This window comes from Ursus maritimus, unplaced genomic scaffold (genome assembly GCF_017311325.1).
Source record: "Ursus maritimus isolate PB19 unplaced genomic scaffold, ASM1731132v1 scaffold_19, whole genome shotgun sequence".
Classification (NCBI taxonomy): Eukaryota; Metazoa; Chordata; class Mammalia; order Carnivora; family Ursidae; genus Ursus; species Ursus maritimus.
The window spans coordinates 1,698,895-1,717,521 of NW_024424341.1; the positions used below are offsets into that span (position 1 = coordinate 1,698,895).

At 48.6% G+C, this 18,627-nt stretch overlaps 1 protein-coding gene across 6 annotated transcripts in view; it reads right to left on the bottom strand.

The window, feature by feature from the left end:
- Positions 1–18,627, bottom strand: part of LOC103673843 (BTG3 associated nuclear protein) — a 129,023-nt gene that overhangs the window by 89,434 nt on the left and 20,962 nt on the right. For 5 of the 6 annotated variants that reach the window (XM_040633195.1, XM_040633197.1, XM_040633196.1 and 2 more), the window contains exons 2-4: positions 12,703–12,841; positions 8,302–8,393; positions 7,070–7,269 (exon numbers count right to left, since the gene is read on the bottom strand). In XM_040633195.1, coding sequence (XP_040489129.1) covers positions 7,070–7,269; positions 8,302–8,393; positions 12,703–12,841 — 431 coding nt within the window. Of the gene's footprint in view, positions 1–7,069; positions 7,270–8,301; positions 8,394–12,702; positions 12,842–15,165; positions 15,303–18,627 lie in introns of all 6 variants that reach the window. The other variant, XM_040633198.1, reaches the window with a different exon arrangement.

Here is an 18,627-nt window from a genome sequence, read left to right on the forward strand (position 1 = left end):
TGAAGTATACAATACCTATTACGAGTCCACACTGATGAGTGACTGACTGAATCAGCAACGGGGGAGGAGACAAGTGTCCCGTGCAGAAGGGCAGCAGGACACCCGGGAGGTGGAGCATGACTCCCCACTCTGGGCTCAGTGAGGCCCTTCCCCGAGCACAGGATGGAAGGGGCAGGGGATGGAACTGCCAGGGGAGAAATCTGACCGACGTGACCTCAGCCCCGTGACCCAAGGCAACACGGACAGAGATAATAAGTCCAGCCACGGCACACACGCCCTTGATAAGATGGAATGAAAGTGGCACTTCACCTCTGAGGTCTGCCTCTCAAAATCCCACAATCCCAGTCTAATCATGAGAAAAGCATCAGACAAATCCCAACTGAGGGACATTCTACAAACACCTGACCAGCACTCCTCAAAAAGTTGTAGAAACAAGGAAAGTCTGTGAGACTATCAGGGACCAGAGGAGCCTGCGGACACATAGCAACTCAGCATTCTGTGGGCCTCCAGACGACACGAGGACACGTGTTTATGGGAGGAGATTCTAGAATGTAGATGAAAAAAATCCCTTGAGAATACAAATTACACTGACTCAAGAAGTCCCACACTTATAAATAAGGAAACTGAATTCATAATCCACTGGCAAATTAGATCAAGTATTTAGGGAAAAAAATGAAACTAGTCCTATAGAAACATTTTCAGGAGCGCCTGGGTGGTTCAGTCGACTCCTAGTTTCAGCTCAAGTCGTGACCTCAGGGTCGGTCTCCTCACTGGGCGTGGAGCCTGCTTGGGATTCTCTCTTCCCGCTCCCTCTGCCCCTCCCACCACCGCTGGCAACAAAGACAGTTCAAGAAAGAAAACAACAGACCAACGTCCCCTGTGAAGAGAGATGCAAAAACCTGTAACCACATATTAGCGAATCAATCCACAAATACACAGAAAGGGTAATACACTATAATCAGGCTGATTGTGACAGAAATGAGTGTAACTCACTGGAACAGCACAATCAAGAAAAACCACACGATAGTCTCAAGGAGGTGCAAAATTCAATGCCGACTCACGATAAAAAAAGTCCCATGAAATCAGGAATAGTATTTCTTCAACCTGATAAAGGGCAAAAGATTTACAGCTAACACCACACACTTCATGGTGAGACACTGGATGCTTTCACTCAGAGATCAGAAATAAGGTTAAAATACAAAAAGGACACACTGAAATGGGAAAGCCTAGCCACCAAAGCAAACTAAGAAATGGTAGAGAAATTTGATGAGAATTAAAACGCTCTTTATGTAAAAAAAAAAAACACATACACTTCACTTTCTTTTAAATTCTACACAAAAGCTACTAAAACAAGTGAATTTAGAAATAATGCAGGATAAAGATCAATAAACAAAAATCTACTCTACGCCTACACACTACCAATGACCAACTGGAAATTGGAATCTCAAACACGATACCATTAACAACGGCATCTAAAAATATGGCGTAGAGAAAAATTTAACAGAACAGGAGAAAGAGCTGCACACTGAGAACTAGAAATTAAAGACTTGCATAAGGGAGAAGACCCCATGGTGTTAAGATGGCAGTTCTCTCCAAATGGATCCACAGATCCCAACCAACCAGCTGAGAGAGTTATTCCACCACGAGAGAAGTACTCCAAATTATAAGAACGGGCACGATCTATTCAAGCGCTCGGCTACATGTTTTTTATCTGCTTTGGTTATCAGACCATATCTGAGTCATCAGATTACGATCAAGGTTCCCGAAATCCTAGGTGCATAAGCCGTATGTTGTCCTTGGCTAGCATTCAGCCCACCTGGACAGAGCACCATGATTCGGTCACTGCGAGGGGGCAGCTGTGCGAGGTAGTGTACATCAGTCACCAAGAGAAACCCTACGTCTACACAAGTGGAAACATCGCAAACTCAAAATTCCTAAACAAGTCCCTCATGGCTGAGAAAAAACCATTTCTTCACGATTCCAACAGCCCTATCTTGAGTTTGTCACATTCGAAAGCCCACGAAATGCTACACTCCTGACTGAAAGGTCAACGGCCCGGAGTGGCGCCGCTCCAAACACCGACCAGAGCCCGCCAGAACGCTGGTGCTCCAAGGCCGGAAAAAGAGATGCTCAGAGGGGACTCTCTCTACCAAGAAGCCCCAGGGCTCAACGAACAGCCTTCCCACAAGTATCCATCCACACTTACAACAAAAGGCCCTGCGGGAAACAAAACAAAGACGCTGCAACCACTAGTAGAGGGAACTTCATCTGTTGACCAAGTACTTCAGTTCTCTATGGATAAATGATCAGCTTCAAGAATAAAACAGTTTTCCTCCCCCATATGTCTTCTATGACATAGCTCTCTGAAGGAAAAGATGATTTTGAAAAGAAATCACTTTTATGTCTGAGTCTTATGAGGAGGCCACTGATTTACCACAACTGTTTTAAAATTGTAGAAACACACTAAAGCTCTCAAAAAAAAAAGGTTTTAAGTTTTTAAAATAAAAATCTGTTGTAGGGCAATTATATCTCAATAAAAATCATTTGTGCAAAAAAAATGAAAACATACGGCTCTTAAAAGTAAGAAACACAAGCATTTTTCTAATTAGTCAGTACATTCCATTAATGAAAACACACAAACACCCCGGTCTGAGCTGCTCTCTGACTCGCCCAGGAGCCTGGCCTCCAGACCCCGCCACGCAGGCAGGTCCTCTGTCCCCAGATCCGGGCACTGCTCTGCTCGGGCGCAGTCCTGCCAGCCGCCAGCCGGTGGCACTCCACCGTGTCCGGCTCCTGCGCCCTCTTCGAAGAGCTCTGTGTCTGTCTTCAAAGAAGTGCCACAGAGGGATTTCTGTGCTGATCTATGTAAATGTCCTGTCTGTCCACCTGACACCTCCAGTCCGCGTTACCCAACAGAGGCCCCTGGAAGGAGAGCCTGCGGTGCAGGGACCGCCGCTGCTCATCCCAGGGCGCCCGGCCGCCTGTCACTGCCACTGCCACTGCCACGGTGGGAAAGCAGCGTCACAGGTACAGCCTCAAGTCGCTACACCCAGAATCAAAACTCAGCAAACCTGAATTTACGGTGCACTTCCAAGGAAGAGAAGCAGCTACTGGCAGCAATCCCAGCCCATCCTCCTCTTACCCAAGGAGAACACCGTCACGGGACGAAACCCCTCCAAAGACCCGAGCAAACGTTATTATTACAATGATTAAACATTAGCATCGCAGGTTAAGATTTTCTTTCTTCCACCACTTTTTCTTGAATTTATTTAGGAAATCTCATTCAGGTGTAGAATCTGAAAAATTTAGATCCCACGTGCCTGCTGAGTTTGGCGGCCCTCAGCTGCCTTCCGCGCTCCGGGGCACAGAGAGAACGAGTACAGAGCTCTCTGGGCTGAGAGCCTGGGCCCATCTGGGCCGGCTGTCATTAGACATAACCAACAGGTGAGGGACTCTCAGGAGCACAGAGGGGCTGAGCTCTGCTCCGTGGGCTCGCGGCTGGCTCTGGGCCACACACAGCCTCTCCAAATGGAAAGGCGAGTGGTTTCAGGGAACGGCTTCTCACCTACCACCCAGAATCCTCATTAACTGAAAAGACCTTTACGGTGCCTCCATCTGTCTGGCCCAGTTACACTCAGACTTCCCCACAAATCAACAACAAAAAAGCAAATGGGCCTAAGGAATCTTAAGTTCTTTTTACAAGCATATGGTTTGCATATAAAATAATCCAGAACTTATATACTTCTAACTTTTATCTTAAATACCTGAGGCCCAAAATAAACAACTGGTAAAAGTTAAGTTGCTGCTCAGAATGTTAACCAATTTTTAATTTGTTTTGGAGACTTTCCCTTTTCTGTGTTCTACTCACTGCCCACACTTCACACATACAATTTTCAGTTACTTATGTGTTTACAAATTAGTAACTTTCTAATCAAACTATACGTTTTTTTCACTGATATACCGGGATTAAATTCTTATCCTTTACTTTACTGCAAAATTTTGTTAGTGGTTTTCAACTGTTGTCTTACTTCTTTAAAAACCATTTGTACAGGGATGCATGAGTGGCTCAGTCAGTTCTGCCTTTGGCCGGGGTCCTGGGATGGAGCCCCACATCGGACTCTCTGCTCAGCAGGGAGTCTGCTTCTCCCTCTGCCTCCACTGCTCCCCGCTTGTGCGCTCTCGCGTGCGCTCTCTCTGACAAATAAATAAAATCTTTAAAATCATCTGTATACATACTCTTTAAAACCATGCTCAGGAGAGAATAGAGAAACGACCACCCCTTTTATTACTCTTCCGTCAGTTTCTGTACATAATAGTTCTACTAACAATATTAACAAACTCTGTGCTGAGACCCAGTAAATGCATTCTATAACGGCTTGATTTTATGCCACCAGTACAATTCCTTAAAGCCAGAAAACCTAACTGATTTGGATGGACTAGGCAGACATCTGAGTCAGTATCAGGAAACTTTCCTTTCACACCACCACTTGTTAATACACATGGAGAAAACCATGGCAGGTCTAAACCAGCAGCGGGAAGCATGGGGGGATTTCTGCCCAGGGAAGTGCTGATGGGGTCTCCCCACTAGCCCTGCAATCATGAAAACGCTGAAAAGAGCCAGAAATGCTGGGAGCTTCCTGCAGCCTAGCAATGCCTTTATCCAAGCAGCCACTCTGTCATCAGACAACCCAAAACCTGGAGGAAAGTGGCGCAGCGGTCTGGGGGCACAAGTCCAGAAGAAGCGGCACCACCCTCTTCTCCACCTGCCAGCTTCATTGTTACAACGGTGGGAGATTCCAACGGAGCCCTAAGGCAGGCCTAGGTCACCTTCGTCTTGTCCCGGTTTTCAAGATGAGGACAGTTAATACAACTACGTGACCTGGCCCAGGGAGCCCGGCAACCTGTGGCATGCAGAGGCCTGTGCTCCTAAGAATACGCCCTGCTCTGGACACAGAAGGAGTCCCCAAACCAGCTGCTCACAAGGTACACTCTTCAGGCCTTGAACTGGTGCTGCTGACCCCACCGGGACCGTCCCAAGTAATCAACTGTGGGATCCGAATGGATATTCCCCCGACTCACGAAGATCAGCTCTTCCAAACACAGGTCAGAAAGACAGACTAAGGAGGGCCATGCTCCGCACAGGCCAGCGTCTGACTTATCGACTGGAAGCAGCATGTCCTTCTCTCCCGTCTTACTCCTCAAAGCAGCAGTTCCCGATGGAGGCTCCAAGGGGTGGGGTGAGGGGGGCTTTGAAATGCAGTGGGATATACTGGGTCATCATACTCACGAGACACCACTGGAACCTAGTGGGTAGGGCCAAGAAGACTAAGACATCTCCAGTATGTGAGACAGTCTCATCGAACAAAAAGTCTTCCTGCGCCAACTTCAAATGTCCCAAGCACTCACTCATATGAGGAAAAACATGATTCTAACAACTTTCTGAGCCTAAAATCTTACTCTACGTTTATACACAAAATGTTTTTGGATTGTTTTACTATAACAAATCTCCCAGGAATTCAACTATTGTTCAAGTCTAGAAAAAACTACACTTTGCTTTTTTTTGAAACTTCATCAAGAATTGCCCGTTATTTTGTAAGATTCCATGACCGACTGGTATGTGAGTTCCCAGTGTGTGTGGACTAGTGCCACAGCCCTCCCAGTCAGCAGGACTCGACGTACGAGGCTTGTGCGTCTGGCCTGCTCACTGCCTCGTTATGTATTTCACCCAACCATTTACAAGCTGAAACACACATTGTATTATTATACCTTCTACACTTTTATTTCTCCTCAAGTTACAATTAAGACATTATACTCATTTTTCCATTATAAACTATATTTTCTAAACATTACATTTTAGGGTAAGAAGGCATCACAGAAAAATTATTCTGAACCAAAGGTGCTGGTTCTGATAGGGCTGAGTGTCCCTGCCTGCAAAGAGCACGCTCAACCAATGTCTGCTGGGAGCAAAGACAGGCTGGGTCTACCAGGACACACGCAGGACAGGGCAAGAGGCCTGTCTCAGAGCAACAGCACGGACCACCCCCCTTCCCTCAGGGACGGCTGGGTCTACCAGGACACACGCAAAGACAGGGCAAGAGGCCTGTCTCAGAGCAACAGCACGGACCACCCCCCTTCCCTCAGGGACGGAGATCCAGCATGAGGCCACGCAGCGTTGCCAACACACGAGGACACTCCGGAGGCCCTGGAGGCACTGTTATTACACCCACACAGCTGGGGTCGTCCTCAGCCGCCCCAGACAAGCCAGAACAGGGGCCACCTACAACGTGAAGCCTGTTTGAGCAACCCCAAACCACACCAGGAACCCTTCCTCAATCCCACATTCCCCTGAAGAAGCCCACAAGCCCCTCCTGTGGCTCCTGTGTCTGGGGCATATGGACAGGGCAGAGCCCAGCAGACACGGGCACCAAGGCCCTCAGCAAACAGGCCTCACGCTCTCATCAACTACAAAGACAATCCTGCCACTGCACTAACTGGAGCCAGCTGTGGGAAAAGGTAAAGATGCCAATGCTGGGGGACACTGACGCCAGAGCGTGAGCTCCAGCTCATCTCAGGAGTGCCAGCGTCTCACAGGGCACCGAGGACGAGCATACGTGACCAGCCCAAACACTTGAGACACCTTCCCCGTCTAAGTAAACCCTTCGTCAAGTTTCAACTCAAACAGTACATAAACTACCACACACATTGCTAACATTAGACTATATATTTTTTAAAAAGCACAATAAAAACTACTGATATGAAGGGAAAATCAGGGATACTCAAGTAAAATTGATAAACACTACCTATCTGCACACGGGCCAGACAGAACAGAGAAAAAAGAAAGAAATGCACATCTTCAGAGACCTGCTGGCTCAGTTCCAGAGAGAAGATGCATCCGTATGGCTCTGTCCCACAGAAACCGTGGGAATGACCTCAAGGCGCTCAGGCTGGGTGTCACGTGTGAGGTTTGCGGCTAACTAAACTCGAGCCACCGAGCCGTGTGCAAGGCGACTCAAGCAGCCAGGCCAGGGAGCCTGGGGAGCAGGCAGCCCGCCCTCCGCTGGGTTCTTACCATCGCACTTTGTTGCACGTCTGGGTCGCGCCGAGAGGGGAGCCTGCCACCATGGGGACTTGGATGGGGCTGTGCTGCTTGTTGGTGACCAGGTCCAGTTTTTCTTCTAACGATTTGCAAGTAGCCTCCAGAGCTTGCAGCTTGGCTTCAATGCTATCCAACCGTAAGCAGATTGTCTGGTTAATGGAGTACAGGAATGACTGCAAGTGGAAAAAAGAAACAGCTCAGAAGGGATGCCGTGACTGCAGGGGACAGCTACAAGGACCCCGCTCACGATTTCCTACTTCCAACTGCATCTATTCCAACAGAATGGGTCCTGCACCTGGGCTCCTTTGTTTCCGCCGGAAGCATGTGCAGAGACCAGGCCAAGCGTTCCCACGTAAGCTGGGGTCTCTGCAGCGCGCTGTCCCCATATGAGCCCAGTCCACAGAAGAAAACAGCAGCAGTGTGCAGGGTACTGCTCTGGGCACCAGTCAGGCACACACACAAGCTGGCCAGTCCATCCAGCTGGAGAGGCAGCATACCCAGGCCTCCGCGGCCACACGCTTGTGCACGGCAAGCCTGCCACCCAGTGGCCGGCATGGCGCCTCCGGCTGCAGCGCTGTGGGGCTTCGGTCCCCAGTCCTGGCCTCCTCCCCAAAGGCTGTGGGCCCTGCAGTGAGCCCACCCTCGGCCAGAAGAGCCGCTCGCTTCCCGCAACACCCCCCCCCCGGGGCGGAGCCATTGCCGCACACCCGCACCTGCGCCCATGAGCACCCTGCGCTGGTGCCCGCAGCCAACCGCGGCCAGGCAACGGTTAGCGACCAGGAATTTGCCTGTCCTCCCCTCTCCCACCCTTGACTTGGGGCGGGGGGCGGAGCGGGCAAGGGGTGCGGGGACCAGGGAACAGGGAGCGGGCTGCACGGTACCGTGTAGCCCACCGAGCTTCTCAAGAACCAACGAGCGTGTCTAATGGCCAGGCCCGCCGTGTGGGGCAGCCACGCAGTGCTCACAGCGGCCCCCCTTCTGAGAGGACTCCTCACCACGCAGCTGAGGCACAGGGAAGGCCGCCTCCTCCGCGAGGACCGCACTGGACAGCAGAGCCACTACGGAGCTCTGGCTGCAGGGAGCAGCTAGTGAGGCCGTGTGGGGAGCCCCTCCTGGGCAGGCGGACCGCCCCCTGTGGGGCCCGAGGAGCGGTGCAGGGGTGCAGGCCCCTGGCAGGACAGCAGGACGCACAGGGAGGCGCTCACCTTGATGGAGGGGTCCTGGCAGTTGATCTCTAGGCGCTGGCGCTTCAGGGCTGGCTCCTCGTCATCCGCCACCACATGGTTCTCCAGCACGACTGTAAACCGACGCAGACACAGCAGGCGTGAGCATCGCGGCCCCTGCTGCCCACCCAGGGGCGGGAACGGCGTCTGTCCTAGCTCTGACAAACCCGAGAACCCACACGCCGGAGCCGCACGCCGCTCCCCAAGGGCTCGGTGCAGCTCCCCCACGTGACTTCCAGCTTCAGCAAATCCAAGAACAGTAAGGAGTTCTCTCAGGTTAAAGGCCTGTCAGTTGTACCTCATTCGGAAATCAAACCCCTATGTGCATATGCCGCCTTCCCACACGCAGACACGACCGGTCACACTGAGAGCCTCCCTGCCCAAGGTACTGCTGCGCCCAGCACCTGCAGCGGGGACCAGCGACTCCGCCCACAGTCCGCACCGACCCCCTTCCCTCCATCCCAAGTGCACTACAAACACGACACTAAAGCTACACATACAAACACCAGAACTGTCTGCAATCCCATGATCTCCTCAACCACACTTCTCTCCATCCCTGAGCCTTGGCCCCAGACCTAATCAACTTGCAATGGTACACAGAATTATGGATTCAGCATTTGTCTTCACGTCATACCATGAAGACCTTTCCATTTCACTGCAGTATTTTCCCTTGACCTCCCCTTGCCCGGAGTCACCCATATTCCCTGCCCAGTGTATTTCTCCTCCTTCCTGCATGGCCACATGTGGACACAGACCTATTACAGAGATGCCCTCCTGCTCCGTGGCCGTAACTTCCTTTCTAATGGTCAAGCACTTCGGGGATCTATTCTACAGAACGAGTGCTGGCACGTGAGAACACACAGGAGCGCATGTAGGACACAAACAGGACACTAGTGTGTACGTGTGCACACAGAAGCACATGCTGTAGCACTTGGGAGAGTAAACAAGAGCGCACACACATTTTGGGGTACCATCTACAAGTGCACCCCACACTCCAGTCAAGCAGGACGGACTCACTGTGACAGGCATCCTCGTCCGCCTTGTTTGGACAGCGCTCCTCCCTCCAACCCCCCAGCACCACCCACCACCCAACTACTTCCACTCAGGGAAACTGAGCCACCTTCCCTGCAGCCCCATGCAGCATGCAACTCAAACCAGCTCACACCGTGATCCCGGCTGGGGCACAGTGCCTCTCCCCGGAGTAGAGACCTCCCCCACCCCCTTCACACAAAGCTGGCCACAGGCTTGGACAAAGCACATACTGCCGGCCTGTGAGTCCTCATCTGCTACAGGAGGGCTGCCCTGTACAGGAGGGCTCACCCCCACCAAAGCATGCCACTCGGACAGAGAGTGTAGACAGGCTCCAAGTCACATCTCAATTTTGATCTTTTAAGTGTCAATGCCTTTAAGCCTGTACGTACTGGATGACTCACTGAGAAACCAAAATTTAGTGACAAATAGTCCTATGGCTCAAACACAAACCTTTTCTGGGTCCTAGGCAAGAGCTGTAAACTGATTTCCCAGAGGTAAATTATCCAAAGCTGTACCTTGCAGAAACCAGACAAGGGCCAACCATAACAAGAAGGATCCCGCTTACCAAAGGGCTTCGCATCGTACCGTACCCTGTGGATCCTGCGCGGCAGGGAATGCCTCAACCACCTCCACGGAAATGTGTGGCAATGAATTCTCATTGAATTAAGTAAAAAAAGGAAAAATCCATGCCTACAAGTGTTTGTGGTTAGCAAAACACAGGTTCTCAAAACCTTAGTTTATTTACCCCCACTGGAAACTGGTGAACTGTACCAGGACTGGAAGACAGAGAGATCGTGGCCATCATTAGTCTAATCCTTTTCACTTGCTGCATAGGAAACAAGTCCAGTGAGGTTAAGTGACTTGTCCAGGGCCATGCAGCTAGTTCCTGTAACTAGAGAAAAGATGACCTGCGGCAGCAAGAAGTACCTCGAGGCTTTAAGCAAAGGGCAGGAAAGCAGCCACATAAAAGGAGGTGCGCCCACGGCCGACGACAGAGGTGAACACACCGGCGTTCCAGCAGCGACTTGCTATGGGCTGAGCAGCTGTCCTTTGCTACATTTGCACACGGTGCCTGCACTGCTTTGTATAATTTTGCACACGTTACTTTTAGAATTAGATGAAAGAACTCAATGTTCATGTTAAAGCCCTGACAATCAACTGGAGCTCAGGCCTGATGACCGCTGCAGTTATGTCCATGCCAGACAGCTTACGTGAGTGTGGCCATACGGGGAGGACGCGCAGGCGCAGGGAAACCTAAGCACCTTTGTTTTCAGTGGGAATCAGAAGAAAGTAGAAGGATGCCCACGCCGGTAAGCAGCTGTATGGCTAGGATCATTTCTCCCATCCGCTTAACTACTTCTAAATTTTACCAAGTTTGTATTTAAGAGATGAAGGAAAAAACCACTTCAATCCCAAGGCCACTCTGGAGGCAAATGCGTGTGTGCACCATGGGATGTGCAGGGTGTGTGCGAGTTCCTCTGGACCAGAGACCGGAAGCTGTCTGTGTTCGAAGGCCTCAGGGGGCCATGCACAAACCAGAGTTCCCAGTTACTTCAGGAACAGAGACTGGACAAAACCAAGGTTAGACACGGTTTCTCTGGGGCGCCTGGGTGGCACAGCAGTTAAGTGCCTGCCTTCGGCTCAGGGCGTGATCCCGGCGTTATGGGATCTGGCCCCACATCAGGCTCCTCCGTTATGAGCCTGCTTCTTCCTCTCCCACTCCCCCTGCTTGTGCTCCCTCTCTCGCTGGCTGTCTCTATCTCTGTCGAATAAATAAATAAAATCTTAAAAAAAAAAAAAAAAGAAAGAAACGGTTTCTCTAAGCCTTCTTTGAACTATAATCTACAGAGAAACAATTTATTTGGGAAGTAAACTAGAACTTTAATAGTTCTGAAAAGGTTTAAAATTTATGTAACTGGAACATTTTTCTTTTATAACATCGCAGTGTGTGTTTTCTAAGGAAATGGTCGTTCACCTACCAAAATATGAAGTTACTTTTTAAATCTTTATGGGCAGTGATAGTGTTTCTGACGTTTTTTTCTTTTAGCTCAGTGGCGTCTAAGGTGTGGTGCTAACAAGGCCCAGGCTGCAAATTGTCACTGCAAACAAACCGGCCGGCTTTCAGAGAGCAGACTCTGGCCACACGGCTGCACTCACACGGCCTACCTGACCAGCTCTTGCTCTCACCAGCCAACAGGGGACAGTGGTTCTTATAAATAAAACAGAGGCAAAATAAGAGAAAAAGCACAGCACCCCGAAAAGAGTGCCTCTATTTCTTTGTGACTGGCCATTTAATTCTAAAATCGCTTACAGTGCTGTCCCTTCCAGAGCACAACCAAGTTCTAAATGAAGTTTTTTTCTTTTTTTTCAATGAAGTTTTTCAATTAACATATCCAATGGATCATAAAAGACAGACATGACTGTACTTTCTTATGAGATTTCTGAAAATTCTCTTTTCTGTGGGGGAAAAAAAAGTCAGCATTTCAATTCTACTATTCCAAAAATAATAACCAGGCAAGTAAAACACTCAGTGATTCTGCTGTGTGAGCCTCTCACTTCAAACTTTAAAAAAGGGAAGAAAGGAAAAGAAAAGAAATTTACGAAGAAATCTTCTAAAGAAATCTTCTAAAATAAATGTGCAAAGCTTTTTCATAGATGAAATTCTTAAAACTTAGGGTTTCTTTTACAAAGGGTCTTCTCAAAACAAATATTTAAAGTTTCAAAGTAGGCGTGTGCTTTTAGCATCATTAAGAAAAATTACCCGCCCTAAAAGTACAGAAGGAAAGTACAAAAGTACAGAAGTTCTCACAGTCACTGAAAGAGTAACTTAATAAACACTTTGGGGAAATCTGTCAGTGTGTTATCAAAATTTAGAACATACACAGAAATTCCACTTCTGGAAACTTACCCTACAAAAATATTTGCCAAGAGACCCAAGCAAGGCTCTTTACTGCAGGGTATACATAAAAGGAAAGCAGTGCAGACAAGGTAAAGGACGTCTAGAGGGAAGAGGCCCGTCAGTCAGGGTACCTGAGGCAGACTGGTACACACCAGCAAAACAACTGCAGTAATGGATTTTAAAAAGAGGAAGTTGAGAGGAGGAAAGTTGTGGAACCCCAAGTGTCCCAGGACCGCTGCGGGTGGGGGAGGTGGGGGGAGCAGAGACTGGGTGCTGGGGGCTGCCCCTTGGGATGGACAGATGCGGGACTGAGGTTTCCACTCTCCGTGATAAGCACACACATCACTTTTTCTCTTGCTTCACTTTTTAAAGAAAAGAGAATTTGTGCAAGTACGTCTGGATTTCTGGAGAAGAGAGAATAAGAATCTACCTACTGTCCCGCAGCGCCGTACCTGGGTGACCAGGACTCAGGTCCTCCACAGCAATCTGCACCACATCCGCCAGATCCTGTTCTGACATCATCCAGAGGGAGAGGAGAGTGGCCGGTGAGTGGGCAGGAACCAAACCCACGCGGGACTGGGTCTGTGCCACCTACAAAACCGAGACAGACAGGGACAGGGAGATCACAATCGGGACCTGCGACATGAGGGAAACAACTAAGCGTGTGTGTCCCAGAGCACGTCGGGTGCTGTGCCGTGTTTAATACAGGGTTCTCCTCGCTTCAGGACACCGCAGGGCCGCGTTCTCTGAGAAGTGAGCAGCAGTTCACCAACGCTGCTCACGGCCTCCTTCCTTAACCATTAGACCAGCCCCCACCTGACAGCCTCCCGCTTCCCCGGTCCACTCCCCACACCATCTCCACAGTCAGCTTCCTGTAATGGCCTGGCCGTGCCGTCCCCAAGCCAGGAGTCTCAGTGGTCGCCTGCCTCCCGCAGAACTATCCTGCCCCTCCTGCCATACGCACTGCACCCTGGGAACTACTGGAGAACTATCACACGCCTGCTGCTGGTCTCCACCGATAACATGCGGCCCACCTCCTGGATTTTCCCTGAATGGACCCTTCTGCCCCTCAAGGCTGTTCCCACATTCCCCTTTCCGCTACACAAACTGTACTCCCGCTAAGGGCCTCTGTTTTGCTGTCCTCTGGCTTCCAGAGCAGACCCAAACCACAGCACCACCCCACTTCCGTGGCCTTGAGAGCACTGTCCTGTCCATGTGCCCTCTGGGGCAGGGGTTTGAGCTGTCATCCCTGAGCCAAAACCATCTCTGTAACAGTCAGGTCCTTTCTTCTTGCTCCTGAAACACTTTGATCAGGCCAAGAAGGACCCTCTCTTCCAAAACAAAAACGACGTCACATTATGCCAGATACGGTCTATCAGCACCCAGATCTAACCACACTACTTAAAAATGGGATGTCCTGGAGAACTCTGGAATCCATGTCACCATCATGTTTTCACTATTACACTTTATGTTTTAATTATTTGTAGATAAATGTTTTTAAAATAAATTATTTCTTGCTCTTCCTCCAACTAGACTACATGCTCTTTGGGGGCAGGAAGCACGCCCTCAACTCTCTGGTACAGTTCCTGTCACCAGGAAGTCTCTCAGTCCCGAGTCACCGCTCCCATGGGGCAGGAGGAGTCCAATCAAAATTTCAGATCACCTGGTTTCAACTAGGGGTCTAAAGACATCTCTGTTTTTAATGAGTAAGTTCCAACAGGCATAAGGTTAAATTTGCAGGTGTCACACATGTCCCTATAGCCTATAAATAACATGGTTCCTCGTCTCTTTCATCCCGATTTAAATTCTACAAAACTTCTTAGAGACAAAATTTGTAAAGGGAAGAACCAAGCTCTTGTCTTAAATCTTCCTTTAGAGAGTATGGGTAACATTTTTACATAAACGCATGATCAAATGTAAGATCAGAAAGTCATTTTTATTCCCCGTTAACACACCTGACACAACACTGAATGAGGTGCCCAAGCACCAACTGTCCTCAACAAAGGGAAGACTGATGACACAATATGCAGGGGAGGGAGGCCTCGTAGGCACCACGACAGAACCCAGTAGGAGTTCTGTAGGAAGATGGTGATGACAAAGGTTTTTAATCTCCACCTATCACCCCATAAAAACACGCGCGCAGCTAGGATAGCAAGACCAACATCCAGGTCAACGTCCATAACAAGATTGAGTGATGAGGTGTTCCTGAGGAGCCCCAAAATACCAGCACGTGGGGACAAACCATTGACAGCTACAAGGGCACCCCGGTGGAAGCAGGTCCGAAGCAGAGACAATGGCAGACAACCACAGTGGGTTTGCTGGAGCATGCAGAAGGCCTACAACAGTCCGGGCCGCAGGCATTCCCAGAGCTATCTAACTCTCCAAAGCTCCGTTCTAGGCCAAATACACTAAAAAGAAATGACTGGGATTAGAATACCAAAGGTAGAGGACAGGGAAGATAGAGACAGAGGAAAATGAAAATCTGATTAAAGGTGGGAGAGAAAGGGGCCCCTGGCTGGCTCAGTTGGTAGAACATCAGACTCTTGATCTCAGTGTTATGAGTTCAAGCCCACGTGGAACACAGACGTACTTTAAAAAAAAAAAAATGGGGAGTCGGGGAGAAAAACAGAGCCAGGAGAGCTCAGAAAATAAACTGCTGCATCTTTTAAAACTTTCTAAAATCAACAGAATATAGGGCCCTAGAACACTGAAATTAGAAAAAACTATTCTAAACCATGCCTCCCTTCTAAATATTCAGAAAAATTAATTCCACATGAAAATGAACAACAGAAAATACTGAAGTCTGATCTCATGCAAAGATAATATATTTTAAAAGAGAACAAGGAGAAAAAAATGCCACCACAGACCATGACAGCATGCTTGAAAACATGCCCTTAAAAGAGACGAAAACCTACCCTGAAGTCGTGACGGACGCAGTTGAGGGGAAGCCTAAGCCAGCATCACAAAGTGCAGTGTGCAGTGATGGAACTCAGGAGAGCTCAGAGAGGAACGCAACTAGAAGACCAAGAGCAGTAAACACGGGAAACTGCGCCTAAGAAACAAAATGAGAAAAGAAGGAAAATTTTAAGAATGAGAAAGATGAAGGAAAAGAGTTCAAGAGAGAGGAGCACAGATGGTGGGCAAAGAAGGCCCAGTGGACGTGGAGAGGGAGGCTCTGAAGAGGAAAACCACAGCAAAGCCCAAGGAAATGGAGCGCCCAGAAGTGTGAGTCAAGACAACTCTCCAGAAAGGAGAAAGTCTGAAACTGCTTACGAAAAAGACACACCACACACCTAGAGGGGGGTGGAAAACAGACACCTGATCCCAAGACACATTCTAACAAAAATATTATTGAAAGAAAAAAGAGAAATTCCTTTACACATCCAGGCAAAAAGACCAGGTGACTTAAAATGGGGGGGAAATAGATGATCAAACCACAACAGAAAAAAAATAGATTAATGAATCTAAGATACTCAAAGAAAGAAACATGAGCCAAGAATTTTATATCCAGACCAAATGACTTTCAAGTGTAAAGGCAGCAAACATTTATCAACACCTAGTACTCAGAGGAGGATATTCCCATAAGCCCTTTCTGAAAAAACTGTGAGAAAACAAACTTCAGAAAACCAAAATCAGTTGAAGAGACAACGTAAGAACTGGTCAGTGGTGAGCATTCTATATTTACAAGCAGAACTAAGTGAAGAATATAAAGGAAAAGCACTGCACACAACGGCTATATGCTCTTTGATATACATATAATTTACCTTAAAATGGGGAGAAAAATTGGAAGACTGTAACCAAACAAATGCCAACAACTGTCTGTGATCGCGATGACTGGGAGCATCAGAATTCCCTTCTGAGAATGTTCTGTGTGCAGTGAGGACTTCCGGGATACTCCAACTCTATCATTCTTCGTGTCCTTGAGAACCAGGACAAGAGCACCCGCAGGTCAGATGAACACCCCGGGGCTGTGGATGGGGTAGCAAGTGCGAACTCGAGCGTGCCGTGTGTCTGTATGCACACCCTAACTGACTCTCTCCAGCAAAAGGTGAAGAAACAGCGGTCGGCCTAGTAGCAGTGTGCGTCCCTAGAGCCCACACTGGGATGCTGAGGTAACACCTCCCAGCAAAGGAAATCAGGGCTTCCTGGAGAAACTGCTGACCCGAGAACGGAGACAGGAATGTGCAGAAGGAGCCTGGAACACCTTGCCGTGCCAGAGGTAAGGGAGCTATGACAGACATTAGGGCTGCATCAAATGGACTCATGGCCAACAGGAAGAAGCCCCTCGGCCAAAGATAGAGAAAAAAAAAAACAAAAAAAACTGACAATCAACAAGAGTAACTATGTCGATGGACGTAAAATAATATTTTTAAGTTCATACCATGATACCAACAACAAAAAAAATCACCTTCAGAAAGTGCTAGGGAACTAAATCTTTAATTTTTTAAAAATGGTAATAAAAAGAAAGAATCGAACACTTACCCTGCCTTTCTACCTAATCTGTACCAGCCCACGATAAGAAGCATGTGTGTATGAAGTACTACCACAAAGAAACGACGAAGGAATGGTTTTGCAATCCCAGTGAATTCAGAAAGCAGTACTTGAGCTGCTAACGTCCCAAAGAAACCAAACAGGATTCTCCCCATGTGATGAAGAGCACACCACCACCCAGGAGGTAGGCCTGCTGCCACCAAAACTGTGCCAAACACACAAAGCTACCTCTAGAATTCTATTACGACCAACGCACAGGACACACAGGCATCGGGCAGCACGCGGCAGGGCACCACAGAAACGCACGCAGCAAAGCAGAACACAGATGTGGGAACTCGGGGTGGGTACCCAGGGGACCCCTATAAATTAAAGGAGAGAACAACAAAGTGGATAGAACTACAATTTTCTAAATTTGCAGTATATTTAGTAAGGATTTTTCAAGACAAAACTCAAACAAACCTGAAAACAGTATTTGCTACACATACACCAGAGAGCTAATTTCCTTCTTTCACAGCAATAGATGTAAGACCAATAAACCTGATAAAAAATGAGCATACAAAATGAAAGTGAATTCACAGAAAAAAGAAGTCACAAGGCTTTTAAACATGAGAAGAATTCAACCCCTCGTGTAATTTTTTTAAACTGCAAATTTAAAATGAGACACCATCTTGCACCCGTCAGACTGGCAACCATCAGTCACTGTGTGTGCTGGAAGCGTCTGGAGCGGGCTCTCCGGGGTGTCTGGTGGGAGTGCAGACCAGTATGACTCCGTGGAGAGCAGGAGGCAAGAGCGATCAGAATGCTGCTGCCACGGCCCCGACCCTGCACACGCCCTTCAGGAACCCTTCCAGCACCCAGATCCACATATATGTGCAAAGATCTACAAGCCCAAAAACACAAAACAACGAAGGTGTTGCTTTAGAAGCAAAAGAATGGATGCAGTCCACGCGTACATCGACAGGGGATTTCCACCAGACACTCAGCCACACAGTGGGACACACCAAACAGCCGTGTGAAAGAACAGGGCGGATCTCTCTAAGAACAGCTCCCGGGATGCACAGCTCTGTGAATATAAATGGGGCAGAAAGTGTATACCACGCTTCTTTGTTGTTGTTTTTTAAGAAATACGCTAAATATGCATAGATTATTCCTGGGACATAAGAAGGACAGGAAATTATTTTTCCCTGTTTACCCTTTTATAATATTTGCATTTTAATCCTGTACAGTTATCCTTTTCTTTTTTTTTTTTTTTAAAGATTTTATTTATTTATTTGACAGAGAGAGACAGCCAGCGAGAGAGGGAACACAAGCAGGGGGAGTGGGAGAGGAAGAAGCAGGCTCCCAGCAGAGGAGCCCGATGCAGGGTCCAATCCCAGGACTCCGGGATCACGCCCTGAGCCGAAGGCAGACACTTAACGACTGAGCCACCCGGGCACCCCAGTTATCCCCTTTTCAGAAATAAAAAGCACTTTTTAAAAATGGTCAACTAGGGCCACCTGGGTGGCTCAGTTAAGCGTCCAACTCTTGATCTCGGCTCAGGTCTTGATCGCACGGTCGTGAGTTCAAGCCCCCAGTGGGGCTCTGCACTAAGTGTGAAGCCTACTTAATAAAAAGAAGAAAACAAAATCGGTCATCTAAACATATAGGCATAAACCGCCGAGGAACATCTCCACTCCAGCCTCAATCGCAGAGTAGCGTTTTCCGAAATCTGGTGTGTGTGCCCATCCCTGGGAGGGCGGCCGCAGCAGCTGCTCCGAGATCCAGCGGGCAGAGCGGACGCGGGTAGATGCACGAGGGCCTGTCAGGTCTTAGGAAAGAGGTGCCGTGCTACCCCTGTGTCCTCTGAAGATGACCTCTAAGTACAGATTAACCGGGGGTCAGTCTGA